This window comes from Macaca fascicularis, chromosome 10 (assembly GCF_037993035.2).
Source record: "Macaca fascicularis isolate 582-1 chromosome 10, T2T-MFA8v1.1".
In the NCBI taxonomy this organism is placed as follows: domain Eukaryota; kingdom Metazoa; phylum Chordata; class Mammalia; order Primates; family Cercopithecidae; genus Macaca; species Macaca fascicularis.
In genome coordinates this window covers 22,437,952-22,457,679 of record NC_088384.1, presented here as the reverse complement: position 1 = coordinate 22,457,679, position 19,728 = coordinate 22,437,952, and the positions used below count along the sequence as shown (strand labels likewise).

The window sequence follows — 19,728 nt, the reverse complement described above, 5'->3', positions numbered from 1 at the left end:
CCTGCATGGTACCTGAGTATCCTCTCTTTGGGTCTGTTTCAGGAACTGGTGCTCCTATGTGGTGACCCGCACCATCTCATGCCATGTGCAGAATGGCACCTACCTTCAGCGAGTGCTGCAGAACTGCCCCTGGCCCATGAGCTGTCCGGGGAGCAGGTAAATGAGGTGGAGAAGGAGCTGATGGCATTCTAGGTGGAGGCACAGTTTGGGCAAAGGCCTGGTCGGGGGACTCCATGGGGAGTGTAGGGGAAGACTGGACCCCAGGGTGGGTGGAGCAAAGGTAGCATCAGCTGACACCATTCTCAGCCTATCCCCTGTGCTGTTGAAGCACGCTGGAGGGCTTCCTGGGGGAGGGATACACCATTGCTTGCATTCCTTTACTCAGTGAGTATTCACTGCTGGGCTCAGGCCAGCCCAACCTGCAGGGTCTTCCTGTCCAGCTGGTATCCAATCTCTGATCCCTGTGGCAAGGTGGTGGGGGAATGGAAGGGCTGAATCCCAAAATGCAGGAGGAGAGAGCCTCCAAAGGGAGCTGGAGGCAGCAGAGGATCCTGGGGGTTCTGGGTTTGTTCCCATGGGTATTCAGGGCAGTGGGAGAGGTCGTGGAGGACCCTGTCTCAGCTGGGCCACCTGGGGACTCTTTCAGCTACAGAACTGTGGTGAGACCCACATACAAGGTGATGTACAAGACAGTGACTGCCCGTGAGTGGAGGTGCTGCCCTGGGCACTCGGGAATGAGCTGCGAGGAAGGTAGGACTGCCCGGCTGGCTCCCAGAGCCCCGCGACAGCAGGCCAGGTGCCTCCCTGCAGGTGCATGGAGCCGTGAACTGTTAGAGAGTCATGCACAGTACCGTGCCTGCTGGGGCTAGCTGCACAGAGCCCGGCTCAAACACAGTCAGTGCTTGGTGTCCACCACTGCCCCCCATGGTGACCGCTTGCCTCTTGGGAGACTCTCAGGACCCCCAGAAGAATTTTATACATGCTGCATAGCTCACATTTTAAGTCATGCCATCCTAAGTCTTTCCTCCACACTCGGGGAAAGCCCATCCAGACATTTCCGTGTGACACGGTAACAGACATTACAGGGAAGCAGAGAACCATTTTAGTCAGTTCATGGGTCAGAGAGGTAAGAATGGTTTTACCTATCCTGCAGATGAGGAAACTGAGCTCAGGAAGGGGAGGGGCACACACCTCTGTCTGTCTGCCAGGCTGTAGTCTCCACCCGCTCCCCAGGCTCCAGGGATGCGAGGGCTTGGCTGGGCCCCTTGTGTGCGGAGCATGTTCCAGGCTCAAGGACTTCTCTCACTCCACCTGCCTTCGCTGTGTGTACCTCTGAGTGGCTCGGGGCTGAGCACCCTGCAGGGGCACAGAGGAGGCAGCCTGGGCCTCCCAGGAACCTGGCCACACTCTCCCCTGCAGAACCCTCTCCTCTCCTCCAGGCACCTGCCCCACTGCTGAGCAGCCCAGACCCCTCCCACCCTCACTGCCTGGCTGAACCCATGAGCAGCAGATTATTGAACACCAAGAGCTGTGTTTTCAAGCATGGCGCTAAAGAGGATGGGCTGGCCCAGAATCATCCTGAGAACCAGGCTCAGAGACAGCTCAAGGGACAGAAGCATTCACGGCCCCCAAAGCAGCACATGAACGAGAACGTCAGTCTCAGGACGTACCCCAATTCCAGAAACACAAATGTGCGAAAATGTAGCCTCTGACTTGAAGGAACATGGTGCTTTCAGAAGCCATAGCTCACAGGTGTTTCTTGGGAGATTTGCGCACTTCACCTCCTGGGGACCCTCAACAGCCCAGTTCACAGATAGGGTGACTGAGGTCCAGTGAGGTGGAGTGGAGTGCCCAGAGGCACACAGCCATGAGGATGGTGTTCAAAACTCACCACGCAGTGGGGAGAGGTCTGGCAGGTTCTGACATGGGGTAGAGGAGTACCCAGTGAAGTCGAGGAGAAACCAAGTGGCTAGAGGGTGTGCCAAGACACCCCATGCCAAACACCCCTGCAGAGAGGCAGCCACAGGGCCGATGTGGGAAGCTGGAGCGGTGGACAGACGTTTGAAGGGGAGCCAGGAATAGCACCCTCTTGTCGCTGGTGGGAGGGAGAGGGGAAGGCAGGTGGGGCCGAGGGGCAGGAGGGCCAGCCAGGAGGGGCGGCTGCCAAGGAGATCACAGAGGAGCCGTGGAGGGGAGGGCCGAATCCCCGGGGCATGGGGGCCGCCTGGGCCCAGGCAGGGCCTCCCCAGACAAAGGCCATTCTGTCCCTGGCTCCCCTCCCAAGGGCAGACCTTCCTGGTCTCTGGGGCTTTCAAGGAGCAGGTGAGGGAGAGGACAGGTGGGGACAGCACCCATGCCCTTGAATCTAGCTGCTGGAGGCCGTGACTCCAGGAGCTAGGCCAAGGGCTGGGGGCTCTGCTGATGCTAAGGCAGGGGCATGAGCCAGGCAATGGAGCCAGGCCAGCTCCCTCTGTGGGGCCTTCAGGTCCCAGCGTGGGTATGGGATACCTGAGGCTTCCTGGGCCGGGCCAGCTTTGCCAGCTTTGCCGCACACCAGCTGCATGGCCTTGGGCCGGGGACTTCCCGTGCCTTGTGCAAGTCATTGTGCAAGGGCCCTGGGCTTGGGGGTGCTGCACTCCAGGAGGCATTCTTCTTCTGCCCACTCGGAGGGAAAGGCACCATCACTAAAAGGCACCAAGCTGCTGTGTGTGCCCGCAGCAGCCCAGGCTCCCCCACATTCAGCCTCAGTGTCCTCACCTGGGAAGTGGTCAGGATGATAAGAGTCTGCCTCCCTGGGTATTGCTGGGATAAAATGTTGGAGACTGTGGAGGAAAGGGAGGTGGGTGAGTGGATGCTTCCACTATTCCAGAAAACTCTGCTGGGGTCCTGGGAATGGGGAGCAGGGAGGCACAGGGACATTGCCAGGGGACCCTGGTCTCTGCCCTTCCTCCCACAGTTGAGTTCAGGCTGGGCTCCCCGGCTGCTTCTCGTGCTGGTGCCCACTCTTGTCACCTGCCTAGCGCTGTCTCTTGACCCTGGAGCCATAGAGGTGCATCACAAGGGCCAACAGGGCCCAGGGCAGCCTGCAGTGGGCCAAAGGAGGAGAGGGAACACTTGCCATTCCGGAATCCAGCCCTAAATCAGCTGCACTCTGCTGTGTGACTTGGGGCAAGTCCCTTCTCCTCTCTGAACTTTGGCTTTATCTGGAAGTCACCCAGCATGAAGAAGTAGCACTCATGATTGGCTCATGGTAGATGCTCCACAAATGTCTTGGGCTCCCGTCCTGCGCCCCCACCACCCACCCCATGCTGAGGATTCCATGGCCTCCTGCCTCTGAGACCCCACTTCACAGTCAAGAAACGGACCTTGAGTCTCTGTGAGGCTGGTGGGCTCTAGTGAAGGACTTCACAGCGCTGGGCCCTGGTTTTCTGCAGAATGGGGATGTTCACTTTGTGACAAATGAGGATTGTCTCATTTGATGTCCATGGCAACCTGTGGAGAAGGGGCTAGAATGGGCTCCATTTTACAGATGGAGAAACTGAGGCTCAGAGAGGTGATGGGACTGGCCCGAGGTTACTCAGCAGGTGAGAGCCAGGATCGGGACCTGTCTGAGCAAGCTTCTGTGCCCCCAGGCCTCAGGAGGTGGGGCTGGCGGAGGCTATCACCTGGCCCCCTTTCATCAGAAACAATAGGGCTTATCAGAAACAATGGGTGAGGAAGAACCAAGGCCAGAATGCACCAAGTGGGCCAGGCAGGGGTGGGCGCAATGCCAGGGCCATGTCAGGAGGGTGGGCTGAGCCCCACAATCAGCTTTTCTGGGCCTGGGCCTGACCCCCTGAGTACCTGGGCTGGTGGACTCTGCTGACAGTGGGGCTGCTGCAGTAACCCCCATGACACCCTGCCTCTTGAGGCTTCCTGCAGACAGATCAGCCCCACTGTCCAGATGATGAAAGTGAAGCTCAGAGAGGGTGTGGGTCTCACATAAGGTCACACAGCAAACAAGTATTGTGGCCAGGTTTTTCCCCAGGGTGCCGACCTGAGTTCTGTGGCATCCCCCTGCCCCAGACCCTCCTGCAATAATCAGGACAAGGGGAAGGAAAGCTGCTCCGTGCTGGGCGCTGCAAGGCATACCCCCCCCCCACCCCCGCCACAGGAGCCATCACATCATGGTACAGAAGGCCCAGATGCAGAAACTGAGGCTCAGAGAGGGGAATGCCTTGTCCAGGGGAGCAGTCTGTGAGCTGAGGAGCCGGGCTCAAACCTGGTCAGTCTGACTGCAGCCAGGGGTCTTTCCCCTGCAGAGTGCTGGCTGAGGATGTCCCTGGGAGCCTGTTCAGAAAGCTGGGATGCTGTGAGGCTGGCGGAAGCCAGTCTCAGCCCCAGCTCCTCCCAGATAGAAAGATAGAGAGGCTGGGGCTCCCTCCCCTCCCCTCCCTATGGACCCCATGGAGCTGGACTGCCTCTGCTTCCCCCTCATAGGTCCCATTGTCCCCAGCATACATATTTTTTCCCCATCCATGGTTATTCACAGCCCTGTCTCCCAGGAAGAGGAGCCAGAGAGGGGACAATTGCCAGAGGTTGACAACAAAATAGCCTAAAAATGGGCCAGGCACGGTGGCTCACACCTGTAATCTGGGCACTTTGGGAGGCCAAGGCAGGAGGACTGCTTGAGGCCAGGAATTCAAGACTAGTCTGGGCAACATAGCAAGACCCTATCTAAAAAAAAAGTTTAAAAATTAGCTGGGCATGGTGGTGCACACCTGTAGTCCTGGCTACTCAGGAGGCTGAGACAGGAGGATTGCTTGAGCCCAGGAGTTCAGGTCTGCAGTGAGCTGTGATCCTGCCCCTGCACTCCAGCTTAGGTGACAGAGCAAGATCCTGCCTCTAAATATAAAATTTTAAAATAGCCTACAAACAGACTGAGGTTCTAGCCCAGGCCCTTCCTGGGCTCCTTGGTCTCTTCTACCATCCAGGGCTGGGCACGCTCCACACTCATCTCTTTCATCGTAACCAGGCTCCAGGTATGGTGCTAAGTCTGAACTTTACTTTGCAGATTCAGAATCCAAGGGCTAACCACTGCAAATCCACCCACATCCACCACCCAGCCACCCCCACTCCTGGGAGTCCCGGCAACCCCCACCTCCTGCCAGCCCATCCTGCATGCCCAGCCAACTGTGTGGCTGCCTCCTCCACTCTCTCAGCCCCTGCCTGGATCCCCTGAACCTCACCCTCCCTCTGTTTGAACCCCCTGCCCACACCGGCTTTGTCTCTCATACATGGCCTTGGCAGTGGCCGGCAAGTCACTGCTCTGCCTGCAGCCCTCTGGGTGCTCCCACCTGGCTAGGTTGACCCGCATCCTGCCACCGTTACTTCCACATCCCCAGTGCCTGGCATGGGCCACGTATAAAGTGAGTGCACAGGAATTGAATAGGACCTTTGCCTGTCCTGAAGAGGCGGCCAGGCCGGACATAGACTAAGCCTTTTCGGAGGTTCCTGATTGAGCTGGAGGGTTCTTGGAGCTCCCAGCCCCAGCTCTGACCCTAACCCCTGGCTCTGGCCACCAGAAGCAAATATTTACATTTGCAAAGTAAATTCCTTGCAGGAGACCTGGGCTGGGGCTGGGAAGGCTGCCTCCCTATGGCCTGTGGTTGCTAAACCGAGCAGAGCAGATCTGGGGGGTCGGTTGTGAATGAGGAAGCCATTCCTTTGGCTTCTCTCCAAGGAGAGAAAGTCATGAAGGTGGATCCCAGGGACACCCCCAGATTTTCATACCCCTAATCCCCAACTTTTCACATCCCTAATCCCCAATTTAGGGCAAGATTGGAATCCCAGACCCCCTTGTCCCACTGCAAGGACAGAGCGGAAGCCTCTCCTCTCTGGGCCTCAGTGTCCTATATCGTGAGGTGTCGTGAGGGTCCCGAGAAGGGACACAAAGCTTCTTAGCTCAGGCCTGGCACTGGGCAGAGGGAAGAAGAGCTGCTTATGGGGCCCAGGGCTAGAAACTACAGACAGCGCTGACCATGTGGAGGTCAAGATGTGGAGGTCAAGACAGGGAGTGATGAGCTTCGAGGGGGCTTTGACACTGGTAGGCGCACTGGCCTGTTTGGGAAGGCTTCCTGGAGGAGGTGACATGGGTGCAGCAGCTGTAGAGATTAGGAGAGGGCATGGGGTAGGAACGTGCATGTGTGTGTGTATATGTATGTGTATAGGGCATGTGAGGACCTCCCAGATGGTGGGAAGTGGCCCACAGTCAGGTTCCCAAAGTGGAGCTGGGGTTTGTGGTCCTGGGACCAGCCTTCAGAGCCTCCCTGGGAGGACAAGGTTGAGGCTAGGGAGGAGCCCTTCAGTAAGGACCACCAGGCTGAGATGAGGAGGGTCTCAGCTCACAGGCGCCTGTTTCAGGGCCTTTGACCAAACACCCATGGGAGGGATATGACATTTGTTTTGTTTTGTTTTGTTTTGTTTTGTTTTGTTTTGTTTAGAAGGAGTCTCGCTCTGTCGCCCAGGCTGGAGTGCAGTGGCGCAATCTGGGCTCACTGCAAGCTCCGCCTCCCGGGTTCACACCGTTCTCCTGCCTCAGCTTGCTGAGTAGCTGGGACTTCAGGCGTCAGCCACCAGGCCCGGCTAATTTTTTGTATTTTTAGTAGAGACGGGGTTTCACTGTGTTAGCCAGGAGGGTCTCGATCTCCTGACCTCTTGATCTGCCCACCTTGGCCTCTCAAAGTGCTGGGATTACAGGCATGAACCACCACGCCTGGCCGGGATATGACATTTTTGTCCAACGACAGATCTCCCCACAATCTGTGGCTTCTTCCTTACTGGAATTTTGTGTGCTACAGGGTCATTTTACAACCTGCTACATCCCTTAAAATGTTTCTGTCCATTTCTCAGAATTTTGGGGGAGTTTTTGGATAACTTTTTGTGAATCTTGAATCCAAACTCAAAATTTTCTGGTCTTTTGAACAGTTTTGTTATTTCTTTAAACTCTCTTCTTTTTTTAATTTAAATTTGCAATTACTTTGAGCATTTGATGTCTGTGCTGCTGTCAGACCACATTTTTATTTGTTTTTCTCATTCTTTCTGGCCCCTGGAGAAACATCGAAAACAAACTGGTTGAAAAAGAATTTCCAACCACCAGTTTACAGATTAATAACTCAGGGACACTCTAGTATGACATTAAAACATTTATGCTGATTTTATTTTTTTTTAGATAGGGTCTCACTCTTTCAGTGTGGTACGATCACAGCTCACTGCAACCTTGACCTTCCAAGTTCAAGCTATCCTCCCGTATCAGTCTCCCAAGTAGCTGGGACTACAGGCATGCGCCACCATACCCAGCTAATTTTTAAATTTTTTGTGGAGACAGGGTTTTGCCATATTACCCAGGCTGGTCTCAAATTCCTGGGCTCAAGCAATCTGCCCACTTCAGCCTCCCAAAGTGCTGGGATTACAGGTGTGAGCCCCTGCACCTGGCCCATTTATGCTGACTTTTTTTTTTTTTTTTTTTTTTTTTGAGGAGTCTTACTTTTCGCCCAGGCTGGAGTACAGTGGTGCATTTTCAGCTCACTGCAACCTCCGCTCCCGGGTTCAAGCGATTCTCCTGCCTCAACCTTCCAAGTAGCTGGGATTACAGGCACACACCACCACCCCCAGCTAATTTTTGTATTTTTAATAGAGACAGGGTTCCGCCATGTTGGCCAGGCTGGTCTCGAACTCCTGACCTCAGGTCATCCACCTGCCTCGGCTTCCCAAAGTGCTGGGATTACAGGCGTGAGCCACTGTGCCCGGCCTATGTTGACGTTCAAGACAGTTGTGTCTGCCTTATATTTGGTTTGCTTGATCGAAATTTATTTTCAGTTGGTGATTCATGTATTCATCAACAAAAGTTTTATAAATGGCCGGTCTCGGTGGCTCACGCCTATAATCCCAGCACTTTGGGAGGCCGAGGCAGGTGGATCACTAGGCCAGGAGATGGAGACCATCCTGGCTAATATGGTGAAATTCTGTCTCTACTAAAAATACCAAAAATTAGCTGGGCATGGTGGCACGCTCCGGTTGTCCCAGCTACTCCGGAGGCTGAAGCAGGAGAATCACTTGAACCTGGGAGGTGGAGGTTGTAGTGAGCCAAGATTGCACCACTGTACTCCAGCCTGGGTGACAGAGTGAGACTCCGTCTTAAAACAAAAAAAAAAAAAGTTTTATACATGAAGCCCATGAGATCCTACTGGGTGCTGGGCACTTTTGTAGGCCGAGCACAAGACAGACAAGGTCCCTGCCCTAGTGGGGCTGATGTTCCAGCCAGGAGGCCAGAGGACAGGCAGTGGCCTGGGAAACTGGAACACGCTAGAAGGTAGATAATGCAATGGAAAAAAAGAAAAAAGAAAACAACAGCAGAATAGAGAGGAGGGCAGAAGCGGATGGGGAGAGCAGCTGAAGCTTCATCACAGAGGAAACTCAAACATCCCCACGTTGCGAGAGATGGCCGCTTCTTTTGGTCAACTTCCCGAAAAGAGTACTAAAATGACATCACGTCTCTACCTGGAAGCAGAAAGAATGAAGAGCGCTTGGTGAGGCCGTTTTTCTCAGGCACCAGCACTCCTGCTGAATATTGAGCCTCCCTGCCGGGTGCCCCTGCACCTCCACCAACCAAAAAAAGAAATCTGGCCCTGGAATCAGGCCGACCTGTGTTCAAATCCAGGCTTGGGACCATCCCGCAGACAACCGATGGCGAGTCGCCTCTCTTCTCTGCCTCATTTCTTCCAAGTGAGGAAGTGGAGTTGAGTGTCATTTACTCATCCACCTCTATCTGAGCACGGGCAACAGAGAAGAGGTAGCACAGAGCTGCCCTGTGCCTCAGTTTCCCCACCTGGAAAGTGGAGGTGGTACTAGCACCCACTCACAGTTAAGACTATGTATGTGAAGTGCTTAGAAGGTGCCAGGCACAGGGTGCATGCTAAACAAGAGTTGTCTGTTCTGATTATCACCTTCCTTGTAGGATTGAGCCAAGCTATACAAGGTCCTTCACATGGGCATGGTTCACAGTGATGTCTCCCCTCCCCAGGGAGTCCCCAGTGCCGGCCCCAGTCCTGGGCTGGCAACCCATCTTCCTCCATCCTGGGTGAGATTAGCCCCCTGTGCCTGGGCAGGTCACAGGCCCTTGAGGAGGGTGTGCTGGGGATGCAGGCTCAGCACGAGTGGAGGCCCCACAGTGGGACCCAGAGCAGGGCCTGGCAGCCTCCACTGGGGGCTGGCCAGAGGGACTCGTCTGGTTTGAGTTCTCGGCGCCTCTCGCTCCCTGCATCAACCCACAGCCCTGCTCCGAGCTGCCAGGCCCATGCCTTATTTGGGTCTTGTCTCCCCCCAGACAACATTTCGTGGCCTTAAAAGGAAGGCCTGGGGGGCTGAGGGGGGCAGTTGCCAGTGCTGGCTCCACAGCCTCTCCAGCTGTGCCCCCGCCCCTGGTTTGGCCAGTTCATCCCTCCAGCTGTGGAGAAAACCAGTCCCCTAAAGCCAGACCAGCCAGGATGGCTGGGGCGGGTGCGGGGGGGTCCTCCTTGGGAGGGGTGGCAGCAGGGGTTGGCCCTGGAACTGGCTCCCCTTGCCCTCCCAGACAGCCAGCCTCCCTCTGGTTTTCATTTAAAACCAGGGCTGGATCCACTTCAGTCTCCTCTTACCAAGCCAGGCAGTGAAAGTGTGGATGGCAACAGTCACGGCGGCCGTTTATTGAGCACCTACTGTGTGTGCCAGTCGCTGTGTGTGCACAGTGGGCCCTTTGCATTCATGGCTGACCTCAGGCCTCACCTCAGCCTGGGAGGTTTAGAGGCCTTAGAATCCCATTTTACAGATGGGAAAATAAGTCCAGAGAGGACAAGTCATGCAGGACAGTAAGTGTCAGGGCTCGGACCCAGGCTTGTCTGAGCTCTAAACTCTTAGCCCATGAGGCTGGCTGGGGTTGGGGTCGTTGGGGAAGTCCTCAGCCTCATCCATGGCCCCCGGCCCATTGCCAGCCCCTCTTCCCAGCCCTATCAGGTGGCCAGCCTTGCTCTAGCTCAGCCCAGTTCATGCTGTGTGACCCAGATACGTGGACTCTCCTTCTCTGGGCCTCTGTGTCCTGTGCTGAGGGGAGTAGGGATCCCTGCTGGGGCTACAGTGGTGGGCAGGGGGACCTGAGGAGGCAAGGATCATACCCCAGCAGGGCTCTCACCCTCCATCCCTCAGTTGCAGGTTCCTCTGGCTCCTTGGAGCCCATGTGGTCGGGCAATACCATGCGGCGGATGGCACTTCGGCCCACAGCCTTCTCAGGTGGGTCCTGGGGTAGCTTCTTGGGGTCCCCTGGGCTGAGGGAGCTCTGGAGCGGGCTCAGGGCAGTTTAGTAACTGTCCTAAAAGCCAGCAGGTCTGGCAGTGGAGGGTCAAGGACAGTAACAGTCTCCCCATCCCACGCTCCCCAGGCCACAAAAGTTGCTTTGAGGGGCACAGAAAGGACCCCAGAGGGGCATCTGACCTGGGTCCAGACATCTGGACCCATGACCCCTGGACTCTTGCAGATGCCAGTTCAATCCCCCTGTTTCCTCTTTTTATGTAATCAGCACTTTTCTGAATGTCAGCAGTGTGCAAGGCCCTGTGCCAGGCACTTCCCATCAGCAGCTCATTTAGACCTCACAGCTGTCCACTGCCCTCCCATTGTCCCCTTTTTAAAGAGGAGGAAGCTGAAGGTCTCTGACCTCCCTGCCCTGCCCTGCTCCAGGCCCCACAGCTGGGAGTCGGGGCAGCACCAGGACTAGACCCCAGATGTGCTAGTTAGGCACTCACCTCTCCCTGCTCTGAGCCATGTCCTCAGGTGTGAATGGGGGTGACATTCCTGTGAGGAGGGGAGAGACTGCTGGCACAGCACTCGGCAGGGCCAGCAGCTGGGAGGCTCGTAAATGTCCAGAGCTGCTGTGAATGACTCACGTCATTCTCGAGAGTCTCACCCAGGAGACCGGGGGGTGCTGGATGGTGGGTCGGGGGAGGCTCAGAGGATGGCACCTTTGAGGCCAGCCCAGTCCAGACTGCGCTGGGTAGGTCCCCAAAGCTGGCAAGCCCTGGCTCCAGCCCTGCCCAGGCGGGAAGCAACAGGATCTTTCCAGAGAGGACAAGTCACGCAGGACAGTGTCAAGGCTCAGACCCAGGCTTGTCTGAGCTCTAAACTCTTAGCCCATGAGCCTGGTTGGGGTCGTTGGGGAAGCCCTCAGCCTCATCCATGGCCCCCACCTCATTGCCATTTCCTTGGCTTCTGGGAAAGGGGTCATTTTGGACACAGAGGCTGCCAGGGGTCGGGTCCCTGGTCCTGCTGCAGGAGAAGCAGGCCACTCTGGAGGCTCCAACGCCAAAAAGAACTCATAGGGTGAGGTCCCCCTGGATCCACCATGATCCTGTAGCCCCTCCCCAGCCTAAGGCTCCCTCATGGGTTGGAGTCATCAGATATCTGATCCTTCCCTGCATCCCACCTCCCAGAGACTGAAGGGCTCTGAGGGGGAGCCTAGGACCCTCGGCCCTGGCCCCAGCTTCCTTCCTCCCCGCAGGTTGTCTCAACTGCAGTAAAGTATCAGAGCTGACAGAGCGGCTGAAGATGCTGGAGGCCAAGGTGGGTGAGCAGCTCTCTCCTGGGTGGTTGCCCCCTGCCCTAGGCCAGTCCGGGCAACCACCATCCCACCCTCCCCTCCTCCTTCCCCACACCCCATGCTTGCACCCTCAGTGAACCCACAGGGCAGCTCTGAGCTGACTTAGCGAGCAGCATCCCCTGTCAGGCATGTCCTGGTTTCCTCTAGTGTCCCTCCCTTGGAAGCCTGCTCACAGGTTGTGCCTCAGTTTCCCCTTCTGTAAAGCGGAGGGGACACTAGCATCCACTCAGTGAAGACTGTATATGTGAAGTGCAAGTCACAGCCAGCCTGGCCTGTTCTTCCTCCAGGAGGCCTGTGAGCTCCCTCCCATGGGGCTCCATTACCATCCCAGCCAGATCAGCAAAGACACTGCCCAGAGATCCTGGTGGGATCTCCTGGCTGCCCCTGCCCCATACCCTTTCTCTATCCCCCCAACCCCCATCCATAATACAATCTTCCTGGTTTCAAAAACAAAACATCTATCACGCATCTCAAATTATTTCAAGATAAAATGTTTTGTATTCTTTGTTTCGTCTGGTTTTGTTTGAAACAGGGTCTTCCTGTGTTTCCCAGGCTGGAGTGCAGTGGCGAGATCTCAGCTCACTGCAACCTATGCCTCCTGGGCTCAAGCAATCCTCCCACCTCAGCCTCCTGAGTAGCTGGGACCATAGGTGAACAACACCACATCCAGCTAATTTTTAAATTTTTGGTAGAGATGGGGTTTCTCCAAGTTGCCCAGGCTGGTCTTGAACTTCTAAGCTCAAGCAATTCGCTGTCTTGGCCTCCCAAGGTGCTGGGATTACTGGGATTACAGGTGTGAGCCACTGCGCTGCCATAAAACTTTTTTTTTTTTTTTTTTTTAATTAAAAAGTACAGCTTGGTGCAGTGGCTCACACCTGTAATCTCCACACTTTGGGAGGCCGAGGCAGGTGGATTGCTTGAGGCCAAGAGTTCGAGACCAGCCTGGCCAACATGGCGTAACCCTGTCTCTTTTAAAAATACAAAAATTAGCCTGGCATGGTGGCACACGCCCATAATCCCGGCTACAAAGGAGGCTGAGGCATGAGGATCACTTGAACCTGGGAGGCGGAGGTTGTAGTGAGCCAAGATCATGCCACTGTATTCCAGCCTGGGCAACAGAACGAGACTCTGTCTCAAAAAAAAGAAAAAAAAAAAATTAGGCTGGGCGCAGTGGCTCAGCCCTGTAATGTCAGCATTTGGGAGGCTGAGCCGGGTGGATCACAAGGTCAGGAGTTCAAGACCAGCCTGGCTAAGATGGTGAAACCTTAGCTTTACTAAAAATACAAAAAATTAACCGGGGCCAGGTGAGGTGGCTCATGCCTGTAATCCCAGCACTTTGGGAGGCTGAGGGGGATGGATCACCTGAGGTCAGGAGTTCGAGACCAGCCTGACCAACATGGAGAAACCCTGTCTCTACGAAAAATACAAAAATTAGCTGGGCATGGTGGCGCATGCCTGTAATCCCAGCTACTCGGGAGACTGAGGCAGGAGAATTGCTTGAACCCAGGAGGCAGAGGTTGCAGTGAGCTTAGATCGTGCCATTGCACTCCCGCCTGGGCAACAAGAACGAAACTCTATCTCAAGAAAAAAAAAAAGAAAAAAAATAGCCGGTCGTGGTGGCAGGTATCTCTAATCCCAGCTACATGGGAGGCTGAGGCAGAGAATTGCTTGAACCCAGGAGGCAGAGGTTGCAGTGAGCTGATATTGCACCACTGCACTCCACCCTGGGCTTGGTGGCTCGCACCTGTAATCCCAGCACTTTGGAAGGCCAAGGCAGGAGAATTACTTGAGGCCTGCAGCCCGAGACCAGCCTGGGCAACATAGCAAGATTCCATCTCTACAAAAAATTAGCTGGGCTTAGTGGCACACAGCTGGCACACAATCCCAGCTGCTCAAGAGGCTGAGGCAGGAGGATCACTTGAGCTCAGGCGGGCAAGGCTGCAGTGAGCCGTGATAGCACCACTGCACTCTAGCCTGAACGGCAGGGCTAGACCCTGTCTCTAAAATTAAAAAAAGGAAGATGCCCCTGATTTATCCAGTGGGAAAAACAAGCTTCCAAATAGCATGTGCTGGCCCCTGAGTTACAAGGCACGGGGTTCCAGGAGCAGTTCCCTGAGCTCTGTCCCAGGAGAAGCCCACGTAAGAGGCAACTCAGTCCCACATCTGTGATGGGAATTCCTGGTTCAGGGTCTGCCGGAGAGTTTCAGCTTTTCTCTGGACAGGCCCCCACGATCCCCAAGCCCCTGGTTTATGGTCATCTGGCCTCTCTTTGGTCCTCAGCAGCTGAGGGGACACCTCTAGCTTCCCAGAGTCTTCCTCACTGTGGACCCAAAAGTGGACTTTGTGTACACCTCCAGGTTTCTATTTCATGTCGACTCTTCCAAACTTCCTTCCAAATTTAGTGAAAGGCCAGGAATGGTGGCTCATGCATGTAATCCCAACACTTTGGGAGGCCGAGATAAGCAGATCACTTCAGGTCAGGAGTTTGAGACCAGCCTGGCCAACATGGTAAAACCCCATCTCTACTAAAAATACAAAAATTAGCCAGGTATGGTGGCGCACGACTGTAATCCCAGCTACTTGGGAGGCTGAGGAAGGAGAATCACTTGAACCCGGGAGGCGGAGGTTGCAGTGAGCCGAGATCGCGCCACTGCACTCTAGCCTGGGCAACAGAGCAAGACTCTCCATCTTGGAAAAAAAAAAAATATTAGTGAAACTCTTCCAGCCATACCCTGTGGTGCTTTAACAAATCAAGAAAAGCTTCTTATCGCATGGCCCAGCAAGCACCGTGACAGTCACAAAGCTCAACTTGGCTGGCAATGATGGTGTCAATGACTTTTTCATAATGCGTGTTATGAATCGTGTGCTTTGAAAAACACTGTCACTTCTAATGAAGCTCTGTGCCCCTGTGAGCCTGGGGCTCCACTCCAAGCTGGGCCCTGCTGGCTATGTGCCCCTTGGCTGGCCTGTCCCTAGTGAGACCTTGCCTCATGCCTGTAATCCCAACACTTTGGGAGGCTGAGGCAAGATGATCGCTTGAGCCCAGGAGTTCAAGACCAGCCTGGGCAACATAGCGAGACCTTGTCTCTACAAATAATTTTTTTTTTTTTTAATTTGCCATGTGTGGTGGTGCGTCCCTGTGGTCCCAGCTACTTGGAAGGCTGAGGCAGAAGGATCACTTAAGCCCAAGTGGTTGAGGCTACATGAGCTGTGATGGTACCACTGCATTCTAGCCTGGGCAACAGAGCAAAACTCCATCTCAAAAAAAAATAGGGAGGGGTCCTAGTGAGACCCTAGTACCCACCCCGTCCCTGTCTTCCTCTTCAGGTGGCCATGCTGACTGTCATAGAGCAGCCAGCGCCTCTAACACCAGCTACCCCTGAGGACCCTGCCCCACTCTGGGGCCCTCCTCCTGCCCAGGGCAGCCCCGGAGATGGAGGCCTCCTGGGTGAGTGTCAGACTCAGACTTGCCTGTGGGAATGAGCAGTGGGTTGGGAATTGGGGAAGTGGGATTCTGGTCCCCACCCTGTCACTGACTCCCAACTTAACCCTCTAGTGGGCCTCAGTCTTCCCATTTCCCGTTTCTTAGACCCGCCTAAGAGGACCGTCTCCTGGGACTCCTGAAACCTGCAGTCCCTGGAGACCAAGCAGCCCCAGCAGACCCTGCCTGGAGGTCGGGGGGAACTGGGAGTGGGGATTCTGGATGAGTCTCCCTCCTCCAGGCCCAGCGGGGACACTGACCTCTGCCTACCCCCCTACCCCAGGGCTGCCAGGAGCCATAGAGAGTGTGAGGGTCCCGCTGCTTCCCCGAAATGGTAGGTGCTGGTAGGGGGGCTGGGGCCAGGGTGGGGGTCAAGAGCAGATCTGGAGCTGCCAGTCTGATATGCTTTACCCCCCAGACCAAGTCGGTGCTCGGGGGCTGCCCGGGCCCACCGGCCCCAAGGGAGATGCCGGCAGCCGGGGCCCAATGGGGATGAGAGGCCCACCAGGTGAGTGCCCGCAACGTTGCTCCACAGCTCCTCTGGCCACCCCCCCCTACCAGGTGGGCCCTTCCCCGCTCCTGACATGGCCAGGATGGCCTGGGCCCTTTCATCTGCTTGCCTCTTCACTCAACACCCCGCCAGGGAGTGCCCCGTTCACACCTGGGCTCCATGAAATCCTCTCTTACGTTCACTCGACTCACATTCCCTGGGCACCTACACTTAGCAGGCTCTGGGCTGGTCACTGGGTGGGGTCAGACATGTCCCTGCCCTTCTGGAGCTTCCAGACTGCTGGGAGCAGGGCTGGGCAGAGGAGAAGCAGCAATGCTTGCCCCATGTGACCAGGGTTTCTATGAGGGACTTTGGGGGTTTGGGAGCCCCAAGGAAGGAAGACCCAGCCTGGATGAGGTGGAGGACTGGGTGCTGTGCTCATCCCCCTGTTAGACAACCAGGGAGCCTAGGTCTATGGACTGTGGGGCCCTCTCTCATGCCCACCGCTCCAGGCTGCCTTGTCCTGTCGCTTAAGGCCACCCTAGGCCTCCCTGCCTCCTGTATACCCACAAATCCCTGTGATTCCATTGCAGGTCCACAGGGCCCCCCAGGGAGCCCTGGCCGGGCTGGAGCTGTGGGCACCCCTGGAGAGAGGGGACCTCCTGGGCCACCAGGGCCTCCTGGCCCCCCTGGGCCCCCAACCCCTGTTGGGCCACCCCATGCCCGGATCTCCCAGCATGATGAGTCCCCGCAGGTGGAGGTGGGGGTGGAGTAGCCATCAGCACAGTGCCCGCTACCATCTGCCAGGTGCCTTCTGTGTGCCAGCCCTACTCATGGTAGGCCAGGTGTGACCCAGTCCTCCAGCAGGCGCTGTTGTCCTCCTGTGTTTACAGATGAGGAACACTGAGGACCAGAGAGGGGAGGTGGCTTGCCAGGGTCCCACAGCCCCGGCGTAGGGGAACGGCTTCAAACGGGCTGCCTCCAGAACCTGTGCTTAGAGCCACCAGGCATCAGGCCGTCCCGAGCCTTGGAATCCAGTTCTCAGAGCACTGGGAAGCAAAAGACCTGGCAGCAGGAAGCGAGCTCTGAGCTCCCAAGGCCACAGGCCTGGCCCCTCCTCCAGGCCCTGATGCACGTCCTTGGCTTCTTCCCTTTGGCAGCCCAGCCTGACCTGCCCATGGACTGCCAGGGGTCAGAGTGTGGAGCGCCAGATTTCAGCGTCTTTTCCATCGTGTCTTTGGTGCACACCAGTCATTCATTCTGCCATCCCAGCATTCATTCCATCTCACTATCCATACAATGGGGACAATGACAGTGCCAGCCTCCCAGAGCTGTGTAACACCCATGTACAGAAGCCTGGCACACAGTAGGTGGTGGATAAATGGTTTCTTTTATTGTCATTCCCATTTGGCAGGTGACAGTACAGGCTCTGAAAAGTGGAGAGTGTTGCTGGATGTCACCAGCTAGGTTGCAGTGGGGTTAGAACCCACATCTCCCTGCTTCCTGGTCTTGTGAGACCAGCACTCTCCACACTCCTCACCCTGGGAGCAGGTGCCCAGGTGGTACCAGCCATGCTGCAGGCTGCCCCATGGGGCAGTCCAAGCTGTCTTGGCAGAGGTGGCAGGTGAAGACTAACCACCCCACTCTACCCAGCTCTACTCACTCATCATCTTTGCTCACCCAGGAGACCCACTGCTGTCCAACACCTTCACTGAGACCAGCAACCACTGGCCCCGGGGACCCACTGGGCCTCCAGGCCCTCCAGGGCCCATGGGTAAGTTGAGTCCAGGCCTGGGGTAAGGGGTGGAGTTGATAGATGGCAGAGGGAATAGGGTTTGGGGCTGTCAGGAGGGAGCTGATGGGGCACTTCCTGAGATTGTACTTTGTTCTGGCCCTTAGGACATCCTGTCTTTTTCCAGGTCCCCCTGGGCCTCCTGGCCCCACAGGTGTCCCTGGGAGTCCTGGACACATAGTGAGTAGTTCTCCTTGTACTCTCACCCATGTGTCTGTCCATCTTTCCATCTATCCATACATCTGTCCATCATCCACCCTTGTATCCATCTATCCATCCATCCATTCATCCTTCCATTCATTCATTCAATAAGTATTTATTGAGCACTTAATATGCAAACTACCTTCCATAAATCTTATTCAATCCAAGTAATGAAAACCATGTATTGTTATCACCTAAAACCAAGAAAAGTGGGGATTCTTGCCCTAGGGCTGTGGCCAGCACATGGCAACTTCCGTGAGTTGTGGTGGGACTATCTGACTCTAGGATCAGATCTTTTAACACTGAGCTGTATGAACTGATTGCTCTGTGCTTGGTGTATGGTGAAGAACCCAGAGGCCCAGACCAAGCTAGAGCACCCTCCCCACAACACCTCTGTTCCCAAGCCCCTGCCTGCTCCATCCTGCCCCAACACAAGGCTGAGGCCCTGTCTTGTTGCTCAGGGACCCCCAGGCCCAACTGGACCCAAAGGAATCTCTGGCCACCCAGGAGAGAAAGGCGAGAGAGTGAGTACTCAGGTGGCCCCAGGTGGGGGAATTCTGGAGAGTCCTGAGGGCCCCAGGTCAGAGCCCTCAACAGCTGACACCATTTGTCTCCTCCTACACAGGGACTGCGTGGGGAGCCTGGCCCCCAAGGCTCTGCTGGGCAGCAGGTAAGTGTTGCTGTCTGTCCTGCAATCATCCCTGCAGGATCCCATAGTCCCAGATTCTTCCTCTGACTCCATCCCCTGCAACCAGAACTTCTGATCCTCCCTGTTTTGTCATTTATTCTCAGATGCTCCCTGTCTCTGAGACTCATTGTCCTCTTTGGATCAGGCTGCCTCTGGCTCTCTCACTCTGGCTCTCTGTTTCTTGTATCTCTCTCTTTCCCTCTGCATGTCTGTCTCTTTGACTCTGTATTTCATTTACACTCTATCTCTCCAATTCTGATTGTAGATCTGTTCATTTCTCTCTTTAATATGGTCAATTTTTATGTATTTTGGGTCTTTGTTATTAGGTGCATTCACATTTAGTTTTTTAATGTCTCCTTGGTCATTTTACCTTTATGAAATTAATATCTTTATCTCTGATAATACTTGTCTTGAATCTTCTTTGTGTGCTTTTAATAGCACACCAGCTTTCTTATGCTTGGCATTTGCATGTTATATCTTTTTTTATCCTTTTTCTTTCAACCTGTAACTTTATATTTAAAGTGCATCATGGCCGGGTGTGGTGACTCACACCTGTAATCCCAGCACTTTGGGAGGCCAAGGCAGGTGAATCGCTTGAGCTCAGGAGTTCAAGACCAGCCTGGGCAACATGACAAAACCCTGTCTCCAAAATATGTATATAAATTTTCTTAAATGTAAGAAAGTGTGGGCCAGGCACTGTGGCTCACACCTATAATCCCAGCAATTTGGGAGGCCGAGGCGGGTGGATCACCTAGGTCAGAAGTTCAAGACCAGCCTGGTCAACATGGTAAAACCCCATCTCTACTAAATATACAAAAATTAGCCTGGTATGGTGGTAGGCACCTGTAATCCCAGCTACTCAGGAGGCTGAGGCAGGAGAATCACTTGAACCTGGGAGGCAGAGGTTGCAGTGAGCTGAGATTGTGCCATTGCACTCCAGCCTGAGCAATAAGAGCGAGAGTTTGTCTCAAAAAAAAAAGAAATGCATCATATGACTTGGGTCTTGCTGTTTAAAAACAGTTTGACTGTTTAGTTAATTTATATTTAATGATATGTATAATTGATTAATTAATTGATATGGTTCTGTTTAAGTTAACCATCTTGCTGTTTATGTTCTATTTACTCCTTCTGTTTTGTGTTTCTTTTTTCCCTTCTCTTTTCTTGTCTTCTTTTGGATTGAGTACTTTTTTATTCCTTTTTTCTTTTATAGAAACAGGGTTTCCCTGTGTGCCCAGGCTGGACTCAAACTCCTGGGCACATAGTGAATGAAGTGCCTTAAGTGATCCTCCTGCCTCAGCATCCCAAGTATCTGGGACTACAGGTGTGCGCCATCGTGCCTGACTTAAAATCTTCTCTTTCTAAAATTAATTCTCTTTCTAGAATTAAAGCTATTCTTGCTTTCTTTTGATTAGAG

At 54.7% G+C, this 19,728-nt stretch overlaps 1 protein-coding gene across 18 annotated transcripts in view; it reads left to right on the top strand.

Moving 5' to 3' along the window:
- EMID1 (EMI domain containing 1) overlaps positions 1–19,728 on the top strand; it is a 53,530-nt gene that overhangs the window by 9,420 nt on the left and 24,382 nt on the right. For 6 of the 18 annotated variants that reach the window (XR_012418877.1, XR_006690073.3, XM_045363864.3 and 3 more), the window contains exons 2-13: positions 43–156; positions 647–750; positions 10,219–10,302; positions 11,564–11,625; positions 14,990–15,110; positions 15,385–15,477; positions 15,562–15,651; positions 16,227–16,373; positions 17,318–17,407; positions 17,553–17,605; positions 18,088–18,150; positions 18,252–18,296. Coding sequence is in view for 16 of the 18 variants with exons in the window: in XM_045363864.3 (XP_045219799.2) it covers positions 43–156; positions 647–750; positions 10,219–10,302; positions 11,564–11,625; positions 14,990–15,110; positions 15,385–15,477; positions 15,562–15,651; positions 16,227–16,373; positions 17,318–17,407; positions 17,553–17,605; positions 18,088–18,150; positions 18,252–18,296 (1,066 nt within the window). In the remaining 2 variants the exon portion in view is untranslated. Of the gene's footprint in view, positions 1–42; positions 157–646; positions 751–10,218; positions 10,303–11,563; positions 11,626–14,989; positions 15,111–15,251; positions 15,478–15,561; positions 15,652–16,226; positions 16,374–17,317; positions 17,408–17,552; positions 17,606–18,087; positions 18,151–18,251; positions 18,297–19,728 lie in introns of all 18 variants that reach the window. The other 12 variants (XM_045363868.3, XM_045363863.3, XM_045363865.3 and 9 more) reach the window with 5 other exon arrangements.